This window comes from Bubalus bubalis, chromosome 3 (assembly GCF_019923935.1).
Source record: "Bubalus bubalis isolate 160015118507 breed Murrah chromosome 3, NDDB_SH_1, whole genome shotgun sequence".
NCBI lineage: Eukaryota > Metazoa > Chordata > Mammalia > Artiodactyla > Bovidae > Bubalus > Bubalus bubalis.
This window is the reverse complement of record NC_059159.1, coordinates 25,794,911-25,816,857: the sequence shown is the minus strand read 5'-3', so window position 1 is coordinate 25,816,857 and position 21,947 is coordinate 25,794,911. Positions and strand designations below refer to the sequence as shown.

General features: G+C 40.7%; 1 protein-coding gene across 5 annotated transcripts in view; it reads left to right on the top strand.

The window, feature by feature from the left end:
- ZNF652 (zinc finger protein 652) overlaps positions 1 to 14,161 on the top strand; it is a 67,230-nt gene extending 53,069 nt beyond the window's left edge. For all 5 annotated transcript variants that reach the window (XM_044939086.2, XM_044939083.2, XM_025280313.3 and 2 more), the window contains one exon: positions 5,105 to 14,161. In XM_044939086.2, coding sequence (XP_044795021.1) covers positions 5,105 to 5,616 — 512 coding nt within the window. In that variant the 3' untranslated portion in view covers positions 5,617 to 14,161. The remainder of the gene's footprint in view (positions 1 to 5,104) is intronic.
- Positions 14,162 to 21,947: the final 7,786 nt, after the last annotated feature.

Here is a 21,947-nt window from a genome sequence, read left to right as displayed (position 1 = left end):
TAAATAAAATAATTTTTGAATTAATAGGTGAAAAATGGCTTCTTTTTGTGTTAATTTGTACTTAATTGCTAAGTAAGATGGAACATTTCTTTCAGTACACTTGTTGGGTATCAGTGTATTTTCTTTTCTGAATTGCTTGTGCCTTATTTGTCTTCATCCTTTCATTGCAGTGTTTGGCTTTTTCTTATTGTTTGTGGTAGCTCTTTATATCATAGCTCTTTGTATATATTTATGTCCCCTGGACCTTGTTTAACAGCAGTATTAAAATACTTCCCCCGGTCGGTCATCTGCCTTTTAATATTGTTTATGATGCTCACCTTGGGAAAGCACTGCCACTCACTAGCAGTGTGGCCTTACCTGAATTATGCAACCCCGTAGGCCTCTGGTTCCGTTGGTATCAGTATTAAATAAGGATGGCAGTAGTACCTTGGAGAGGACCCAAGAAGGGTTAGCTTTTACAGAAGAAAAAAGATAGCTCTTTTACGGCTGGTTGGAACCACTTGCAGAGTGTGTTTTGGTGGGGATTAAGGCCATTGCAGGAACTGACATTGATTGGGCTATTTCTTTGCAGTTAAACAGAAGTGAGGCAGATCTTTTCTAGGGAAGTGACCAGCCCTCAGGCAGGGTTTCCTGGGATGGTGTGGACATGGGGTGAGTTCAACATAGAATAATTGCTGATTCTCCTTGTACCAGGCATAGTGCTAAGTACCTAGAGATACAGAATGAATTAAGGCCTGGTTTTTGCCCTTAAAAAGCTTATAGTCCAGTGATAGTAATGGTAATAATAATAGTAGTAGCAATAAAATGCATTGAATGTTTACTGTGTATCAAATACTGTCGAATTTGATCAAATACTCCTCAAATTTTTAACTTATCACAGTAACCTATTATTATCTTCATTTTTCAGATGAGGCTTAGAGAGTAAAGAACTTGTCCAAGGCAATCTGACTCCAGAAACACATACTTAAGTTATTCTGATACAAATTTAATGAAGCAAGTAATAAAATGGAAGGATACACAGGACATCATGAGGGCAAAAAGCACCATCCCAGAGTCTGGTTCTCAACTTCCAGAATTTGTCAGCGTACCCAGTCAGGATCAGAGGGATTGATCTGTGCTAAATAGTCGTTGTGTGTGTGTGTGCTAAATAGTCTTTTTGTGTGTGTATGCTAAATAGTCTTAATGATATATTAATAAAATTACTAATTTACAATAAAAAGCCTGAATGATAGGTGGTTCAGAACTCTTATGTTCTTTGGTCAGAATATACTTTGCCTAAAATAAAATTTATATTAGTTGCTAAATTATAATCACAAGATTGTCAGGGACAGGAAATCATAGGCAAGGAAGGTAATTGAATGATCTTAATGGTGAGTCCCAACCTTCATTGAATTCAAGAAGTCATCAGTTCCATGACAAAGCTAAGTTTACATATCACTAAGAAAATGCTGCAAATTAAAGAATGAAATGCCATCGATTGTTATGGTATATATCAGTTTCACAGATGTCAATACGGGGGGGAATGCATGTCTTAGAATTAACTAATATTTATTTATTGATGTTAAGAATCTACTCAATGGGGTTACTGTAATGAACAAGGTTAAAATAGTCCCTAGGTTCACAGACCTTATTGTCAGATTAGGGTGATAGTGAGAGACAATCAAGGCCTAACAGTGGTTTGGTGATGAGAGCATAGGAAGTACAACTAAATGAAACTGGCTAGAATTTGATGAATTAGGGGAGGAGAGGAGGCAGGGAATATGATAAGACATGATACCTGAGAGCAGTAAGCAAGTATTGGATCACGGGATAAGCCACGTAGAAAAGTTTGAGCTTTATTCTGAGGACAGTCGGAAGTCCTTAAATGGTTTTAAGCAGAGTGTGGCACAACTGTCTGAAAGTTCACTCTGGCTTCACAGTGTGAAGAGTGGACTGATTGGAGGGTGGGGGCAAGAATAGATAAGCTGAAACCAGTCAGATGGCTGTTGCAGTAATCCACGTGAAGGACTGTAATCTTACGGTAGGCCAGATATATAGATATACAGATTTCTGATGCTGCTCACGGATATTTATAAGCAGACTAGAGGGGTTATGTTTATTGGCCAGATCACTTTTTCCTTTGAACAGTGCAGAAGACAGCTAACTAGCCAAATTCTTGCTCTTTTATATCTTCCCTGCAGATTCTCTCTTTGTTTATATTGTGTGTTCTTCAGATTCACTATAATACTATTTCTTACAATTAGGTTAGCTTTATCTGTATGTAACAGGTCACATCATAAGGTATATTGATATGTGTGTTTCTAGTTACCCTGATGGACTTAGATGCTAGTACCTCCTCCAGCCACCCATTTACTAGCATTTCCTTAAAATGGGACATTGTACAGGTGGTTGATTTCAAGTATTATATTTTTATTTTTCCTTGTTTTAGCCTCATTGTAATCTTGCCTTGAGGTTTCAAGGAAACTTTATCATCAGTCATTAGCACAGTTAAAAGATTGGGCCTAATAAATAATGAGAGTTAGAGTTAGTTGAAATTGTGGGTTTATGTCTCGAACAGCAAATGTGGAAAATTTGGTAGGACCTCAAGAAATGGATAAAAGATTAGTAAGTAGTAAAAAGGACTCATTTAAATTTGAATACATGGATTTGTGGTAGACCAATTCTAATAGTTTTTGATCTATCTGTAGCAAATCATTATAGCCTGGAAGACTACAAATGAGAGATGATTAGAGCAATCCAGTTTTGGACCCAGGTTTGAACACATAACAGAAAGTCCATATATTTAGTAAACTTTCAGTCAGTAAAATGTATAGTGAACCAACAAAGTGATTAGTGAAATGGAGAGTGTTTGCCTGTATTAGATTAATAATCAAAGATTAGGTCCTTTGGCTCTGGTTTCATATGGCTGTTAGGAATGAAGAATGTTAACTCTGGAGAGTCAAGGAGGAAAGGGTCAAGGGGATTAATAGGTTATCAAATAGGTGTGCTTTTAAAACATTTTATTATACAAATGAATCATGTTTATCTTAGAAAACAGGAAGTACATATAGGCATATAAAAGAGAATAAAACATCACTCATAAACCCATTATCTAAAGATAATCACTTGTAACATTTGTTGTATTTTTTTCCATATTTTCCTATATGCATTTTTCATTAAAAGTGGATAACACATGCATACATTTTCATAACTTGCTTGTTTTATTTAATAGACTATAGATAATAGATTATAGGTTTTCATGTTAACAATTACATTTCTATACTTTTTAAAATATTGTTTTTAATGACACTCTCCATTAGATAAGTGTATCACAATTGATCAGTTCCATTTAACATAGAATTTTAAGTTTTTAATTGGAGGAAATGGATTAAAAAGAAGGAAAGCAAATGAGTACAGAATTTATCTAGAAAGATGAATGTGAATCACAGTGAAGAGTGGCAGTGATTGAATGAAAGGTAGGAAGATAAAAGAAATATTCTAGTCAGCAGATAGTACTGGTAACAGTGGAGAAGACTGGTCTGTCCTGACAGTTCAATTCAGTCTTCAGGAAGTGAGGGCAATTCTGGCTTCCATTGAAGGGGAGGGCACCAGGAGATTTCCTTTTACAAAGGCAGAGAGAAGTAAAGACTGCAATATGGATAAAGAGGTGTTTGCCAAAGGGTTAGAAGTCTCAAAGTGGAGGAAAACAGTAAGAAAATAACATTGCTTTGTGTGTGCAGGAATGCACAAAGCATTGAGGTATAAAGTGCTGTGGTTTTTGTGTCTGGAGCCATTCTGCAGAATTTTAAATCCTGCCTCTCCGCTAGCCATAGAATCTTTAGCAAGTTTCTTAATTTCCTCATCAGTAAAATAGGGATAACAACATACCTCCCTCATAAGGCTGTCAGGATCACCAAAGGTTAATGAGATGTTAAGGAGATGTTAAGTGATTAGAACATAGTAAGTAAGTAATACTGCATATTAGAACAATATGCAGTATCTTTTATTTATACTGAATAGAATAAGGACATCTGTTAGAAAGGGAGCAGTGATTGAAGTGAGAGCAAACTCTTGTAGCAGGAGCTACAGTAAAGATAGAAGCTACATACACTGAGCATTGGTGAAGGAATTGACAAATACAAGCACATGGTCACTGAAGCACATGTGTACAGGTACTGCACACCGTACCACAGCATTCTGGGTGAAGTGATCACAGACACATATTTTTGTTTCTCCCCTATGACGTGGGGAAAGGGGCAGGCAAACAGCATAGAATAAGCAGTAAGTCCACTATGCAGTAAGTCCAAAGGAAAGCTTAAAAATTAATCCCTTAGAACCCAAACCCAAGTTCCTCCCTAGGTGCACTTAGAATTATGGGGTTTTGTTTCCTTTTTGGCTCCCTATCCCAAAGGTTCTCCACCAAGAACGGTAGCCTGCCTGTCAATCCTCCCCACACCCATGGGCATTTGGAAATGGTATGGGGACATTTTTGATGGTCAGAATTTCTTGGGGGCATTTAGTAAACTGGAGCCAGGACCACTGAGTGCTCTTCAGATGTGCAGACAGTCTCATGTGATAGAAAACTGCCTGCAGAGAAACACTGCATTGTGAAATCCATGTTGTAGGGTGAGTCAATCCAGTATTTCCCCAAATACCAAAAAGTAAGCCACATGCTAAGCATTAGGAACGTGTAGACATAAGGAGACTCATTTACTCCATGGGACATTTTCAGCAAAGTCCTACGTTGTGTTGGAATGCCAGAAATTGCTTACAGATCAGCTGGCCTAGCTTAAAGGCAGAGATTCATCTGTGGGCTTGGTCCTCTTGAGCACAGGAAAGCCATCCGACCACTTCTTCCTGTAGGATGTGGAAGATCACTTTTGTAGATGCCTTTTTTTTTTTTTTAAATCTTTTACCCAAGCCCCGATGGTAGGTTGTATATAAGTTTTAGTTGTGTCTGCTGTTTTTTGTGAAGTCCCAACTTTGGGGGACTCTTTCATGACTATCAGAATATAATATGCAGTAAGGGAGAGGAGTGGTAACCTTATTTAATATGAGGGGTAGCTGGAGCACATACTTACCGCCTAGTGTGTTAATCATGTCTTTGTGTCTGTGTTCATCTCAGGAGAGAAACCCTTTATCTGTGAAATCTGTGGCAAAAGCTTCACCAGCCGCCCCAACATGAAGAGGCACCGTAGGACTCACACAGGCGAGAAGCCCTACCCGTGTGACGTGTGCGGCCAGCGGTTCCGCTTCTCCAACATGCTTAAGGCCCACAAGGAGAAGTGCTTCCGGGTGACCAGCCCCGTGAACGTGCCGCCTGCTGTCCAGATCCCACTCACAACCTCCCCAGCCACCCCAGTTCCTTCTGCGGTGAACACCCCCACGACCCCCGCCCCTCCCGTCAGTATGAACCCTGTCGGCACTCTGCCCCCTCGGCCCATCCCCCACCCCTTCTCACACCTTCACATCCACGCTCACCCTCACCACCCACACCACCTTCCCATTCCCCCCGTCCCTCACCTGCCCCCACCTCCAGCTCTCTTTAAGAGTGAGCCTTTAAATAACAGAGGCCAGGGTGAGGACACGTTTCTGCGGCACCTGGCAGAGAAGAACAGTGCAGCACAGCATCACTAACATCCATCTCCTTAAGTGTGTTCTCCACGAGTTACGTGCCCCTGTTTGAGTTTGCAGAGAGGGGGTTGGTGAGCATTTCTGTAGCTGTCAGACCCTCAGCCTCCACCAAGAGCTTTGTCATTGTCTTGGTGAATCAGCACATCCGAGGGAGTGAACAAGAAGACCTTGAGCTCACGGAGGGAACTGTCATCTAAACCAGGGAACCACCGAAGTAAAGCCCAATTTGCTTGCATTTTCCGGTGACTTTTATAAATTTCAAATACTCAGACTTGTGGAATTTTATAATTTCATATCAGCTGATGAGGTATGCTTGCTTTTATATCCTGGACTTCTCCTCAAAGAGGGGACAGGCCTGGTTTCCTTTGTACTAATCGGGAAGGCTGTGAGATTAATCCAGAGCATTAATTGTATCACTGTGTATCGTAACATTATTTTCAGCTTTTGGTGCTGGCTTCAGAGTTGAGCTAGCTGTGTTTCACAGTATATCAAGCATTATAGAGAAAGACAGAAAATTTCTTCTTTGTGTAGCTCTCCTAATGCACTCTTTATTTTACTACAGAAATTATTTTAGAGTTTTTGTATAGACTTCTTTAGTAGTCTGTTTCTAAAACGAAATGTATTTCAATAAGCGGTGTAATTTTTTCAGTGTAGCTGGACCTATGTTGTAAAATAGAAAAAATTTTTATAATCATCAAAATGTGATTCTTAAAGATGCGTATAACTTCTATAGTTCAAAGTTATTCTTACATCCGTACAACTCAAAGGTGCTTCAGAAAGTAGATGTATCTCAGAGGGGCTCCAGACCAAGTTACTGCAAAAAATGAGGTTTAGCTTTCAGAACTTGACCTAAGTCCTTGGTAGTTTTTTAATCTCTGCTTAACACTTGGGGGGTCTGTTAGGCTTATGGACATGCTCTATCCTCCATGTTCCGTTTGGTTCAGTTAGTGTGTTAAATGGAATGATTTGCAGGGGTGAGCCTTTTCCAGGGAAGTCACCTGAAGCTGGCCTGTTTTGAAAATCTGAGTCAAGCTGTTCACCATCAAGAGGAGGAAGTTAGGGAGGCTGTTTCATCTCAGTCACGTCTCACTTCCCTCAGACCTGTGTTCAGGTTCAACCTTTGTGGGATGATAGATTGAAGTCTCCTGCTACTCTGCTTATTTTGAGGTTGCTTGTTTTTCTAGAATTGTTGTGGAAGGATAAAACAGTACACTAAAATCAAAACATGATGTTGCTGATAGTGGCTGAGAAATTTGGATAAGAACACAAATGCGTTATGACTTCTAAAATGTCTCTTGTATCAATGGATATAGTCACAACTTCAAGCTATTCAACACAGTTAAAATTGTAGTGAGGGGAAGAAAGTGACATTTTGCTGCCCTGTCCTCTGCAAGTAATTACCTGGTAGCAGTCTTCTTGGTGATAAGAAGAGCCAGTCTCTAATTTGGGGCAGGTTTGGAAGAGTTTGGGCAACTTCTAAAGAGCATGGTCAGTCAGGGGTTCATTATAGGAAAGGCTGAGCAGAAGGGCTAACAGATTATTTTTAACTGATCACATTTATCCAGACTCAGTATAGCTAAAAGTTTTGTAATTTTTCATGTCAGTGAACTGAGTTCCAGCAGAAAGTCTACTCTCTCTCTCTCTCTCCCTTCCTCAGTTTTTTTTAATCTTGAAATTTCTTCATTTTTCTTTCCTCGGGCTTTTAAATCTTTGCGTGACTCAGAACCCTGACTTTTATTTATTTTTATTTTTAACATTAAGTGTGCAGAAATATTTGCAGCACTTTTCTGGCTTATTAGCTCTGTGGTAGGAAAAACTGGAACTCTCCATTGAGGTTAAGTCCCTATTTTTAAAATGCTGTATTCTCTGCTAGCTTTTTGGTTTAATACTTCCAGATTTTTTTCTTTCTGATTATTGCCTTTATCTTCTATAGTGAGCATAGGAAAATTTGGAAGTGAGGCAGAAAAGTATCTTCAGTATCATATTTTTCTCCCTATTTTTGGATGTAACTTCTAAAGAATGCTGTTTTAAATGTTTGTATACATTCTTTGAACACTCAAGTACCCAAACCAATAAGAAAAGTTAATTTATGACTGTTCTATCTTTGGTGGCTGCCTCCCCTTACTTCCACAATTTCCTTGGCATTCCATGACACCTTTGTGTGGACATAACCATTTTTTCATGTCCAAGCTTATAATATTAAAATGATTTTTAAGATGTAAATTGAGCTTAATTAATTGGTTATTTTATTCTAAATAAATTTACAGTATTGGGCTGCAGTTCTGAATTCTAACTGGAGACTTACAGAATCAATCATTTTATGAGGTGTACTATAAATTATACACTGGAAAATCCAGTTAGTCATATTTCTTTTTTCATTCAAGTGAATATAGCCATAAAACATCTGCTACGTAGGAAAACCAATACTAAGCAAAAAATCACTACCACCCTTAATAGAAGCAAAAAAAAAAAAAAGGATTATCTTTTTTAAAAAATGAGCATTGTCACACAATACAGTTTCTTAGTGAAATACATTACAGAACAATCTGGAAACTCACATTTTTCCCCTAGTTAAGTATACCTTCCCTGATTTGGGGTTTGTGGTCTTCAGGAAAACTGCTCAGAATATATTGGCTGCTCATCAGTGTCAGATTACATATGCCTAATGAAATGCATTAAGAATATTCATAACAATGTTTCTGAATAGAAGAACTGCAGGATGAAGCCTTAAACATATATGTGCATCAGGTTTAACATGCTTAAGACTCGAACTCAGGGTTAAACATTTGATGGGATCCTTTACTAAGATAACAGTTGTGTGGCGTGTTCCCTCTCACCTATGGTACAGCACCCTGTGACTTCTTCAGAAATTATTACCTATTTGTTATCTGTTTATGAAAAAAAGAACTCTGGAGGAGTTTGAGTTCTCAGCCCTTATCTGTACTTAAATTTTAAAGACAACAAAGGCCGCATTTCAGCATTATATAGATATCAAATTGAGGCTGTTTTTCATGACTTAAATTTTACTGTCTTCAAAGGCTTGTACCATTGCTAGAATTAAGACTTACCTAGAAATTCCCAGCTTGAGTTGATACTGCTTTTTAATTTTCTTTTTACATTTTTCTATTCTTTCACGTAGATTTGTCATTCAAATATAAACTCTTCCTTAGCCTTAGTGAAAGGCTGCTTGTTGCTTTCTCAAATTGAGAGGGGCAGGCTTATACAGAGTTAGACTTTTTACATTTGAATGAAGAAAATAAGATGAACAGTTTAAAGTATGTGGCTTCCTTTCCATGTATATTTGTGATTTGATTCCTATTTTTAGCAGGCAGGGAAGTCTCCACATAAAACTTTACTACATAGTTCACAGTAGCCTTTACAAATCAGTTACATATACTTTTACAGTCTACCATTTACATTTCCTGTTCTAAATTAATGACTGAGCATGGACATTGCCATAGTCATACCATCTTTCTTAAACCAACATTGATTGGAAGAAAATTTTCATTGTGGTTAGAATGTTCCCTATATACACTCTATATATATGGTTGATTGTCCCTTGTATTCTAAAGGCAAAATACTCTGAAGAGATGCTTGTAAACTTTTGATTTTCTATTTCTTGACTTTTTTTTTTCAGTTTTTATGTTTGTTGAATGGATATGCTTGTGTAGCTTAATTTTTATTTCACTGGAAATTTTAAATTTTAAGAAAATCAAGCAGAAATAGAAATACATTACAGATGTGTGTGTATATATATGTGTATGTGTGTGTGTATTTACCACATCTTAAAGATTTCAGTTAGTGAAATACAGAATGGTGGGTGGGATTTTAATGTTTGAAAAAAAGAGAGAAAGAAAAACTAAAGTTAGAGAAATCCTTCTGTTTGAGCTACTGTATAGAAGAGACAACTTTTATTATTATTATGTTGCTGACCAACATGATGAACATTTTGATGCTGTTCCAGACTGTATGAGAAGTATTTGATGAAAAAGGGATAAATTACATTTAGGGATAAATTACATTTTATGAACTATGTCCCATTACAAAAATCAACTCACTTGGATTCCTTCAGACTATTAAAATTGAGCAAGTAAATATTGGGTTTTAATTTTCCTTTGCCTGAACCAAGATAGGAAATTTCCCAAAAGATCTTTTTCTTTTTTTTTTTTTTCAGGAATGAAAGGTCATTAGCCATTAAGAGATACTGGCATTATTATGTACTAGCAACACCCTAGCTAACGTGCTTCCGTCATCTGTAGCATGTGTGACAAATGACAATTACCTTCCAACCCTGGACACTACCTCGATAAAGCAAACCAGAGATCCTCTCTAGACTTTCTATGGAAGCCATAAAATTTGCCATCAAGATATCTACTTTCATAGTTCTGTACTTTTATACTCTCTGGACTTTTTATAGACTTTGTGATCAGATCTTTTTGTCTTAGAGGATAGGTTTTACAGTATTCAAAGGAAAATCACACTCCTTAATTTTCCCAGCTTTGAAGCTGTAACTCGGTACTTTTGTTTAAAGAATTAGATAATATACCATTTATCATTTGCAGAATTGCATATCCAGAAAACAAACTTCTCTTCCTTATCCCCTAGGTAGAAGCTATACTGTTGTCAGAAACTACTTACAAAGTGGATTTCTACCTTGTTAGACTCTGTGTATAACTTGATAATATATGTATTGTCACAATGTTCCTGGAGTTGTTTTTAATTTTCTTATGACAGGTTAGTGAGTGTACATCTCTCTAATCTCTCTCGCTGCAGCTTCAGTCTCTCTCACTCTGTTCTTGAGTGCCTTCAAAAAGCCAGCATCCTGGAACATTCTTTTCCTGATCTGAATCCTACCTCTGATTATTTCATCCTCCATGACTGTTGGAACTCACCTATATTCCAGTTGATTTGTCTCTACCAGCTCGCTGAAACCTTGGGTGTGAATTTTTTATGCATTTCTGTTTTGTTCCCCCATTTAGATTATACTTTAAACTTTTATTTATATCTTGTTTCTTCATGTATTACATCTCTAATGATGAAATATTTTATCCTTATCTTACTCCTCATGTGTTTTTCTTTCACCAGAAACCAGATGGTCCTTTCAAATTAAAGGTCACTAAGTATCTCTTCCAAACATCTTTTTCTCATCTTAGTCTTCCTGAATGCCTCCCCTTTCTGAGTAAGGGATCGTGAATGCTGCTGTTGCTATACCCTCTTTCTATGTGCTCTCTCTCTCTTCTAGAAACATTTTGCAAGGTTGTACTCATTATTTTAGTCTAATTTCAAATTGCTCTCTGGGTTTATCAGAAGTCCCTTACTGATTTTTGATCTGCCTCTTTTATCCTATCCCTCAAAAACTTCCAGTTAGTTTCTCTTCTGCTTGTTCTCAATTAATTAATTTTTAAAATATTGTTGATACGTAATATATGAAGGATGTAATAAAAAGGAGGTTTCCTTTTATTCTCCATGTGATATGAGCACCTTACTGTTAAAAACATTTTCGTCATTGGCTCACCTTTCACGGTCAGCACTGTGGTTTGTGCTGTGTACTGACTGGTCTCTTGCTCCCTTTCAGTTCTCCTCCAAAACTGAAAACAAGTTCAATTCTTTCAAATGAGGAAATCAGAGTAAAAGAAGGCTGTTGAGTTGAGTATGTTGGCCTTAGTCAAAATCTTTCCTTTCTGACTTGAAATGTCATGTCTCTTTCCTTAAAGCTAATAGTTCTAATACTCAGGTTTTCAAGACTAACTAATAACCACATGAAGTGGGAGTCTAAGAAGGCAGCTGTTAATAAATTCTTACTGCTTTTTATCTGGTGACAGTATGTTATTGATGGGATAGTGCAAAATTGTGAGAATGCTTATGTTTGATAATGAATACATTCTAGACATTTGAAGATTTCAATGGGTATTTGGAATGGGAATACCAGTTTACAAAATGCAAAAAGTTGATTTCTACAGAAGTAAGTAACAAAAGTTTCTTGTTGTTTTAAATCTTTTTACTTTAATATGCCTTGGTAGTCCCCATTACTGACCTAGAAGTTTGCCTTTTTTATGTAGTAACTTTCTACCAAAAGCAACTGCTTTGTATATCTGGCTTTTCTCCTGGGACTCTCAGGCAGTACAGCAGTGGGAGTGATGGGGGGCTCACACTGAGAAGCCGCATCCCTGAGACAGACTGTTGACCTGTTTCGTGTCCATGTCTGTATGAGACATTTGGCACAGGTATCAAAGGGTCTTTGCCCCGGAGAAGTGTCGCCTCCACTTTCTAGTTTCACACTATCTGAGCTTCCCTGGTGAGATCAGGGATGTTACAAATTACTTGAAAATGATTTGGGGGACAGGGCAAGAAGGGGTAGGAGCTGAGTTTTCCTTCCCAAGTTGGAAGGAAGTCTGATACTTGTGTTGTTGGGTTTGGTCAACCAAAGAGCCTGTCTCTGTAGTGGATGTGCCAGAGAGTCCAGGTGTTTCTAAATATCCAGCTCCCTTGACAAACACAGCTTCCTTCTTACCTGCCTTTTACGGGTGGAAAGGGACTGTGTGATTGCAAGGCCAGAGACTCCAACTCACATTCTGCATAGGACTTGAGGCTGTGTTTAACTGCATTTGAAAGCTCATGGGGAAATACTTTATTCTCTTAGAATCTCTAACCTGACCTGGAAATACCTTTTCTATGCTTGATCATTCAACTCCTGAGACTTTTTCCAAAAGTGAAAAAGAAAGAAAGTATGTGGCATAATTTTGGTGTTTCCTGCTAGAATTGTATCCCCAACCATACATATGCAGCCTCAGAGGAATTCTCAATCTTCTGCAAGTTTTGAGTATGCCTTTTCCTCTTTTCTTGACATGGGCAGTGATTCTGCTCCACCAGCAGTACTGGCTTTGTCCACAAGGGAGCAACAAAATACTTCAGCTTCTTTATTCTCACCTTCTAAAGCAACATCCCACTTTTAAGTCTCTTACAGAATATTCTTTCTTGGCTCAATATTTGTTTTCAGATCTTGGTTTTTAAGACATTTCCCCATATTACTAAGTGCTCAGCCTTACGGAAACAAAGGTTGATGTGTGGGTCAGGTGTCCTTGGTGGTCAGGCATCTGAATTGAAAGCCAGAACCTTCCCTTGAGGGATCTGTCATGTGCTAAATGCAAAGTAGGAAGGCCACCCTCCTTACTTCTTCCTCCCAAATCCCACCACCAGTGCAGGGCCATCACGTCTCTGAGAAGAAGAGCGGCAGGGATAACTGGAGTATGAATGAGGAAATGCTTCTTACCTTCTCTGCTCCAAGCACATGTCCATTATAGCAGAGAGCAAGTCACTGGGGTCAGCTCTGCATCCTGACCTGTGGGAGGTCTGCTATGGCATCCACTCCGCCCAGAGTTCAGCGCATGTTCCCTCTGTGTCAGTTATTTGTCTTCGGGCTTCTAATCCTCATCAGCTCTCTGATCACAAGGTTTGTTTGTGCTTATAGTGGCGTCTTCCTCACAAGAAGCAGGTCAGATATCAACCAAGAGGAAACCCCAGAGCCTAACTATTTAGCCTGTAGAACTGGGAGGCATTTGCACCTGAAATGGCCTTCCAAACAGGTGTCTGCTGGCCCCTCTTCCCCAGCCAAATCCGACCCTGAGCAATATAGGTAGACAGAGGCGTCTGCTTGTAACTCCATTTGATGAAAAAGAGAACTGAAGCTGTGATCGGTTTAGGTAATGGGGCCAGGTGTAACTTGTTTGTCTTTATTTTTGTTTTCCCTGACAGTACTGAAATCACTTGCACTTTTCTTCATTTCTTAAAGAAAAAATCCAGTTTGCTTGCCAGGAATTGTTCAGCGTTAGGTTTACAGAGCTTGTGGTTGAATGTTGAACATTTGTCCAAAGGAGTTTGACGAAACAGAAGCTGCTTAGTCCCTTTTCTGCCTGCTAGGTCATAAGGATTAAGGCCATGTGGCTGGGGTACTTGTGTCAAGTCCAGAAGAGGGCAGTGTCCCTCTCCTACCTCTGTGAGGGTGCAGTTGAAGGTCAAGTTGGACTCATATAGGGCAGGTACCTCTCATGCTGCAAAGAAGTTTAGAGGAGTCTTCAGTTGGGGAGGTGACAGGTAATGGGACAGGGTCTCGTAAGATGGGAAAGACACTGGGGAGGGAGAGCTGCTTGGCCCCAGGTAACCATGGTGAGGGGGAGCCACGCTTCCCTCCCGCATCTCCAAACGTGCCCAGCTTCCCGGAGTCCTCTGTATTCCAGCATCCTGTCAGATCCCTCAATGTACTGATTACCCCCCTTGTGTTAACTTTACCAATATTTTTTTAGCAATTGAAATGCACTTTTTTTTTTATTTCAACTCAATCATGATTTTAAGTATAAAAATTTATAGACTGTTAAAACTACTTTTTTGTGTATTTTTAACCACTTGATGTAGCATTGTCTATTTTATTCTTGTGAGACTCTGGTACAAGATGTGCCATTTCATGATATTTCCAAGATGCTGGGCCTTTGGATATGTACGGTAACCAATTTAATGCTAATGTTCACAGTAAAAAAAAAAAAAAGTAGCCATATCCATTGCGTGTCTTTCTTCAGTTCATTTCTTGCTTATGCTCAGTTGACAGTCTTCATAACATGCTGGCAGCCCACGAATCCTGCTGACCTCTGTATGAAAGGTAGCATGTTTTCATGGCTGCTGGCCAAAGTTGGAGTGATTAGTTCTCTCTTTTCTCTGCTGCCTGGCTTAGTGCTGATTGGTTTCAGTAACACTACTCTGTCTACTGAGCAATAATCTGAACGTATCCTAGAAAACAGTGTTTGAAAAAAGGATCATGATTGGGTTCTGAATCAGTCTGAAGAAAAAGAAGCCAGATGGAAAGCGCTTACAAAGCACATTCAGTGAAAAGCAATGATTATAAATGTGGTACTTGGATGAGGTACTTCCCCGTTCGTTCATGCACTCGTTTGTCTGCTCCACAAATGTTTATGGCGTGCTCAACACGTATTGGGCACTGATCTGCCCACTGGGGGTTCCACCATAAACAAGATAGTCTCTGCTCTCATGGAGCCTGTGTTCCAGTGGAGGAAACCCGACAACAAGCAAGTAAATCATTCTCCAACACATGAGCTGTTGCTGTAGCCACTGGAGGAGCAACCGTTTTCTGCCAGGAGCCTTTCAGCTCAGGATGCGCCCTGTTTGATTCAGATTAAGAATTCCACTGAGGGAGTTAAGCACACAGAAAGGAAACCTTGTTCAATGTTCCTTTTGTTTAAAGCCTTTTAGAATGGAGCATGACTGCCCAAATCAGAGAATTGACATTCTTATTTTCTATCATTTTGTAACTCTAAATACTGATGTTAACACACTTTTTTCATGAATATAAAGTAGATAGCCCCTGACCCCAGCATATACTAAATCAGTGGCTTTCAAACGTTGGCTGTGGCCCATAGTAAGAAATGTATTTTCTCATTAGTTGGCTATTTCTCATCAATATATATATTGATGAGTTTGTATAAGTGAATTAAAAATTCAATAAAAATATCTACTTTGATATTTTCTGTTTTTTAAATGCTGACCTTGAACTACAAAATTAATTTTAAGACCCACTAAGTTCTGCCTGCAGTTTGAAGAATCTTTCTAAAGCAGGGTATATGTGTATGTGTATTATTTTATCCCAATAGCAGCCTGAATTCAATGTCATGTAGAATCTGGTTATTTTAACTGGGTCTTCCAACATCTTAAGTCTTAACATGTTTCTATTTCTGATCGGGTCCAGACTCTGAAGCTCCTGGCACAGATTAGCCATTGCTTATTCCAGTGCCCTGCAGTGAAGACAGGTCAGTCTTGGGCACACTGCAGTCCTATCTTGTGGGGCCTCGTTAGACACTTTCAGCTGCACTGATGACTGCTGCCTGTACCCAGGTAGCTAGAACTACTTTATTGCAGTGTCGAGGTCTCCATGGTAAATGGTAATACTAGTGATCCTTGATGAGCCATGCCTCCTGTGTCCATACCCTTTTGTAGTCTTGGCCTTGCCCCTCTCTCCACTAAGCTCCCAGTAGGAACTTAGTGGCCATTCTCAACTACCTTGAACCTGGGCTGGCCTCATGACTTCTTTGAGCAATAGAATGTGAGGAAGTGATGTTGTGGTTCTGGAGCCTACTGCAGCCGCCGCCTTTGTTCTCTTGGGACATGACTGAAGTAACTCAGGTAAGACCACTGACTGACAAGAACTGCTGGAAACAGACGTCCCAGGTGTCCCTGTCAAGATTCCAGGCCTGTGGGTGAGGGCATCACAGACCCTTCAGCTGAGCTAACACTCTAACTAAACGCCTGCTTAAGAGCCCAGGTGATGCCAGCGGAATAACTGCCCAGCCAACTCAGAGAATCACTAGAAATTATTTTTGTTAGAAACCACTAAGATTCGGGGTGGTTTGTTACACAGCAATAAGATAACTTGGAAAGGCCCTAAGATTTAAGTCTAACAGAACGGTTAAAACTTAAGTCTAACAATTAAAAGATTATAACTTTGCACAGCCCATTATGCAAGAACTCTGGGGGGCATGACTGAGGGATAGTTGTAGCTCACTTGTAACCCCGCCACTTCTATTTCTAGTCCCTACTCAGCAACTAGAAACTTGCAAAGGAAGGAGGGATTTCCTCATGTCCATAGCTGATTTCATCAAGAACATAACCAGTTCAAAATTCCCCTCTACCCAGACTTCTGGCCTGCCCCCTGTGTCCCCAGCCTTTTTCCTGAGCTTCCTGAGTTAGGAATTGCCTGGGTTTAGACCCCTCTGGTTGGTACCTCTCACTCCCAGCCCCTGTACCTAAAGCTGGTAGCCCCCAATCTAGCTTTGATCTTTGCAACAATTTTGACTTTCCTGAGTTGTTATTAATGGAGACAGTATAAGAATTAGAAACACATAGACTTGTGTGTGTCTGCAAAACTGGACTCTGTTTTTTCTCTGCTCTGACAGTCCCTTGTATGGCTTTGGGCAAGTTATCTAACCACTCTGTGCCTATTTCCACATCTGCAAAGAAGATATTAATAGCAGCTCCCTTAAGTTCACTGTGAGGATTAAATAAAACCAGGCAGGTAAAATGCTCAGCTCAGTGTTTGCCAGGCAGTATTTGTGCCAGGTGGCCCCAAGGACCCCCACACCTCCTGATATTTCCACCCCATGCAATCCTCTCCCCTTTAGTTGGGCTGGATTCAGAAACTTGATTCTAAGGAATTGAAGATGACAGAAATGATGCAGCTTCACTTCCAAGATTAGTTACAAGAAGACTTGGGAGCAAAGAAAAAAGACTCCTGGTCGTGGTCTCTCCCTCTTTAATCACCAGCTGTTGTGTCATGAAAATGCTTAAGGCAGCCTATGGATGACTTGCCCAGGAACGGAAGCCTGCCAACAACCACGTGAGTGAACTTGGAAGTGATCTTCTGAGGCCTGCCAACAGCCACATCAGTGAGCTTGGAAGTGGGCTGTCCAGCACAGTACAGTCTGGAATTGACTTAGCCCAGGCCAGTAGCTTGGTGATCCTGAGCCAGAGACACCTGTCTAGGCTGAGCTCAGATTCATGACCAAGAAACAATGAAATGATATGTTTGTTGTTTTAAGTTTGGGAGTAATTTGTGCAACAATAAAGAATTAATACAAAGTATAAATGTTACCTATTAGCAGATACAGAAAACAATAATTGCAGTAGATGTTGTGGTGTGCTTTTCCAAATTCTACCCCCGAAGCACCCCCTGCCACCCCACTGCCACCGCTTCAGGGTCCAGGCACTCATTCTCCCAGTCACTCCAAAGCCTTTGTGCCTCAGCTTCTGAGTCTCTATCCAGGATTGCTCTCAGCTGAAGACAGCCACCTCCCCCAAAGTCACACCTCCCTTCCCCAAGGGCAGCCCACTTCCAGTGACTGGTTGGTGCAGAGGTATAAAGACCCAGACTTACTGCCTCAGGGGGCAGGAGTTTTAAAGAGCTGCCCTCTCCTGACCTCCTGTGAGATCAGCTGAGGTCTTTGCAGTGAATGCATCACAGTTCAACTCTGCCCAACTTGACCTCTGTCCAGTCCTTCTTCCTTGAAGACTTTCCAAGTTTTATCGGGACCTGACCTAATACAGTTGGTATTAGGATTGGCTCAGGGAAGCAGAGTCAAAAATGGGATTTTGGCCCCTTGCTGGGCAGCTGGGCACCTATCACGATCACTAGTGATAGGTGGGACAACTGTTCAGACTCTCACTAGTGATGCCCCTGCAGAAGGGGATGCACTGGGCATGGCGGTTGAGGGGTGCGGTTGTTGATGGCACAGGCTTTTGAGAGCCGGAATAAGTACTAACTCTAAAGACAGGGGAATCTGAAGGCTACTGGCGAATGCCATTGACGCATTGGAGTAAGATAATGAATGGCTGAGGGTGCTTAATGACCAACTGAAGACAAGTGTGAAAGCCAAGGGCCTTGTGTTGTTTCAAGCACCACCACCCCCACCCCCGCCACCCCAGTTTGTGATATTCAGCAATAGAAGGTTAAAACATGTGGTACCTGGAAGCAGGGTACCAAAACAAATACCTAAAAAGGTAGAAATGGCTTTGGAACTGGGCAGCGTGTAGAGGCCAGGAGAATTTTGAGGGACATGACAGAAAAGACCTAGATTGCCTTGAACCCACTCTTAGTAGAAATATGTACATTCAAGATGCTGCAGGTCAAAAGAACATGAGGAAAATTTAGAGATCCTAAACTGCCTTAGAGAAAGCCTCAATCTCCATGAACAAATCATTAAAAGAAACATAAACAAGATGCTGGCAGGGCACAGACAGAAGTGAGGAATATGTTATTGGAACTGGAGAGAGGATAATTCTTGTTATGTAGTGGCAGAAAACTTAGCAGAACTGTGTCTGGCAGTTATGTGGAAACCAGAACTTACAAGCAAGGAATGTAGATACATAGCCGAAATTCTCTAGGCAAAGCCTGGTTTCTTTTTGCTAATGATAGTAAAATACAAGAGGAGAGAAAGAAATTAAGGGAAGAATTGTTGAAAGAGAACGGAGACAATGATTTGGCAAATTCTCAGCCTATCGAGATTGCAAAAGATAGTAAAATACAGAAAGTGAAAGTGAAAGTTGCTCAGTCATGTCCAACTCTTTGGGACCCCATGGACTGTGCAGTCCATGGAATTCTCCAGGCCAGAATACTGGAGTGGGTAACCTTTCCCTTCTCCAGGGGATCTTCCCAACCCAGGGATGGAACCCAGGTCTCCCACATTGCAGGCAGATTCTTTACCATCTGAGCCACAGAGGAAGCCAAATGGCTGCCAAAAACTGGCCTAAAGAAAAGCCCTGATATGTGGCTGTAAAACTTTTTGCTGAAACTTCAGAAAGATTCACGAGCCAGTCACCAGAGATCAGGGGTTGTACTAGTTTGCTGGGGTGCCGCAGTGAAGTACCACAAACTTGGTAGCTTAAATAACAATAATGTATTGTCTCTCAGTTCCTGAGATTGAGGTATCAGCAGGGTTGGTTCCTTCTGAAGACTGACCGTCTGTTCTATGCCTCTCTCTAGCTTCTCGGAGGTTGCTAGAAATCTCTGGAGTTCATGGCTTGTAGAAGCATCATCCTGATCTCTGCTTCCATCTTCTCATTGCATCTCCGTGTGTGTGTGTATGTGTGTATTTCCCCTTTTTATAAGGATACCAGTCATATTGGATTAAGGGTCCACCAATTCCAGGTTGACCTCATCTTAACTAATTACCTCGGCAGTAACCCTATTTCCAGATAAAATCACATTTTAAGGTACTGGGAGGTAGGATTTCAAGGATGAATTTTGGGAGGACACAGTTCAGTCTCTGTCATTGTCATAGATCTCAAGCAAACCAGGGGTCCTGTAGGAAGCTTAGGGGTTATTGCTCCTTAGCCTTCTCAGCAGAAGCCAAATGTAGAGAAGGGATTATTCCAGAAAGATGTATGGGAGAGACTTTTGTCTCATTAGATGTTTGGTTAATCCCTGTGCAATCAATGCATAGCCCACAAGGTTCTCCAGAAATTTATACCCACGGGGAAAGAGAGTGGAAAATGAAAGAAGGTTTTTGGGTCCCCCAAATTTCACTGGCAAGAAGCAGGCTGATAAAACATCTCAGCTGAAAACATGTGCTATTTTTCATGAAAAATGAAGAATAGGGGATCCAAGAGCCCCAACAGCAGAGTCAAGAGCCAGTTGTCCCAAACCTTGAAATCTAAGAGCTTGCTTGATTAGATTTAATGACTGCTTTGGACTGATGACATTTCCTGCTTTTCGAACCAGAGCCTGTTATTTCTTTGGTTTCATGGGTCAATAGATAGAGAATTGTGCCCAGGAGCTGTACTTAGTGGGTTACACTCAGTAGATTCATCTGAACCTGATTTAGATGATAAAACTTTGTACTTTTGATATGATGATGTTTAGATGAGATTTTAGACTTTGAATTGATGCTGTAATAGGATGAGACCCTTGGGAACTTTGGAAGGGGTTGAGTATATTTTGCATTTAGGAGGAATGTGAATCTTTGGGGACCACAGGATAGACTATAGAAGGCAGAATTCTAAAAATGGCCTCCCAAGATTCTATGCCCTAATCCTTGGAACCTGTTAATATGATGAGATTCTACCCCCATATTTATGTTATATACTATGGCACAGCTGACCTGACACCCTGAGCAGAACCTAGTCCAGTCTGCCCAGACTCCTAAACCACATAACTGCATGATACTAAATGGATGTTTTTTAAAGCAACTCTTTGTGGTCTTTTGTTACACAGCAATAGAAAACTAACTGCCTTGGCAGCATATAAGGACAAATCCTCATCTTCTGCAGTCAGAAAGGAGAAAAGCTGAAGATCAGGTCCAGTTTTTAAATGTAAGAGTAGCAGAATTCCAGGTAAAGTTGAATTCTCATCCATTGCATTCTCATCCATTGCATTCTCATCCGATGAATTCTCATCCATTGTCTACTATGACAAGTCCAGGGGTCTGGTTGGGAAGAGATGTAATGGGGACATCTGGGCCAAGGAATCCCAGGTCTCCCTGAACCCTCTAGCACTGCAGAAACACCTCATCCCTTCCTGGAAGAAACTAATATCCCCCTCTTGCTTAAAAAGGATGCAGAGACCTCTGCCTTGCTATAATGCACACCTCTCTGGGTCTATTCCATCTCTCCTCCTGGCTACCAGACCAATAACTAGGATCAAGTCACAACATAACATAACCAGGGAAATGCTGGCCTTGCCAAAGGAAGAAAAGAGTTGTGCCAGTTGTCAATTTTTGCCTCTTATTTCCGGAAATAACCTTCACTGCCTGCTCTGTAGGAGTGGATCTGAGCCCTTTAAATGTTTCTTCTTTGGCAGCTGGCATGATGCTAAGTTTCAGCACTAGAGGGCCATGCAGAACCTTTGCAGGAGCAAGGGGCTTTCCTTCCTAGGTCTCATGTGCCACTCCTGGCAGGTTCCTGCAGCTTCTCCAGCTCCCAGCTTCTGCAGCATGGGCAGCTTCCATGTCCAGTCTTGGTGCAGGACAGTCAGCAGCACCCAGCAGCCAGCAGCCTTTCCCAGCACTCCCATCAGAAAGTTTCATAGTGGACTGAGCCAGGCAGCCTGGAGGATGGATTTGGTGAGTTTGCAGGGCCAATTTCCTGCTCCACTTGCTCAGCACCACAGTGACTTCTCTGCCATCCTGCGAGTCATGACTATATCCTCTAAACAAGATCTGGATCTCAGCCCTGGGCTGGCCTCTTCCTGACTGCTCCATCCCAACAGCAACATATAAAGTTTGCTGCTTTATACTCTTCTCAGTTCTCTTTGTTTTTTTACTAGCCAATCATTTATCATTCCTGTTCCCTATTATACTTCATTATTCTACATATTAAAGTTTCCATGTCCAAATTACAATGTGGTTTCTGACTCCTGATTGGACTCTGACTGATTCAGACTCTATATTCAGAAGTTGTAGGACCTAGCCAGCATGTACTGACAGAACCCAGGACAGTATTATGATCAAGATCAAGAGATACAGAGTGGTGTAAGGTTGAATAGATGACAGTTTATTGATATGGGAGCATTCTGCAAATGGACCCTAGCAAAGATCCCACAGGAGATGGTGCTAATATACTGCTGCTAGGATGACTGTTGGAAATGCAGAGAGAAAACGGCCTACACTGAGAGAAGTAGATAAGCTGAAACTCCACTTGAGTGGAACATACAATGAAAAGCTAGAACATTCAACAGATAACTGTATTCCACAGGAGGACCTGGAGCTCATGCCTTTTACCAGAGGAATTAGAAATCTCTGGTGAGAGGGAGACCATGGCTGAGAAGCTCCATGTGTCTGTCT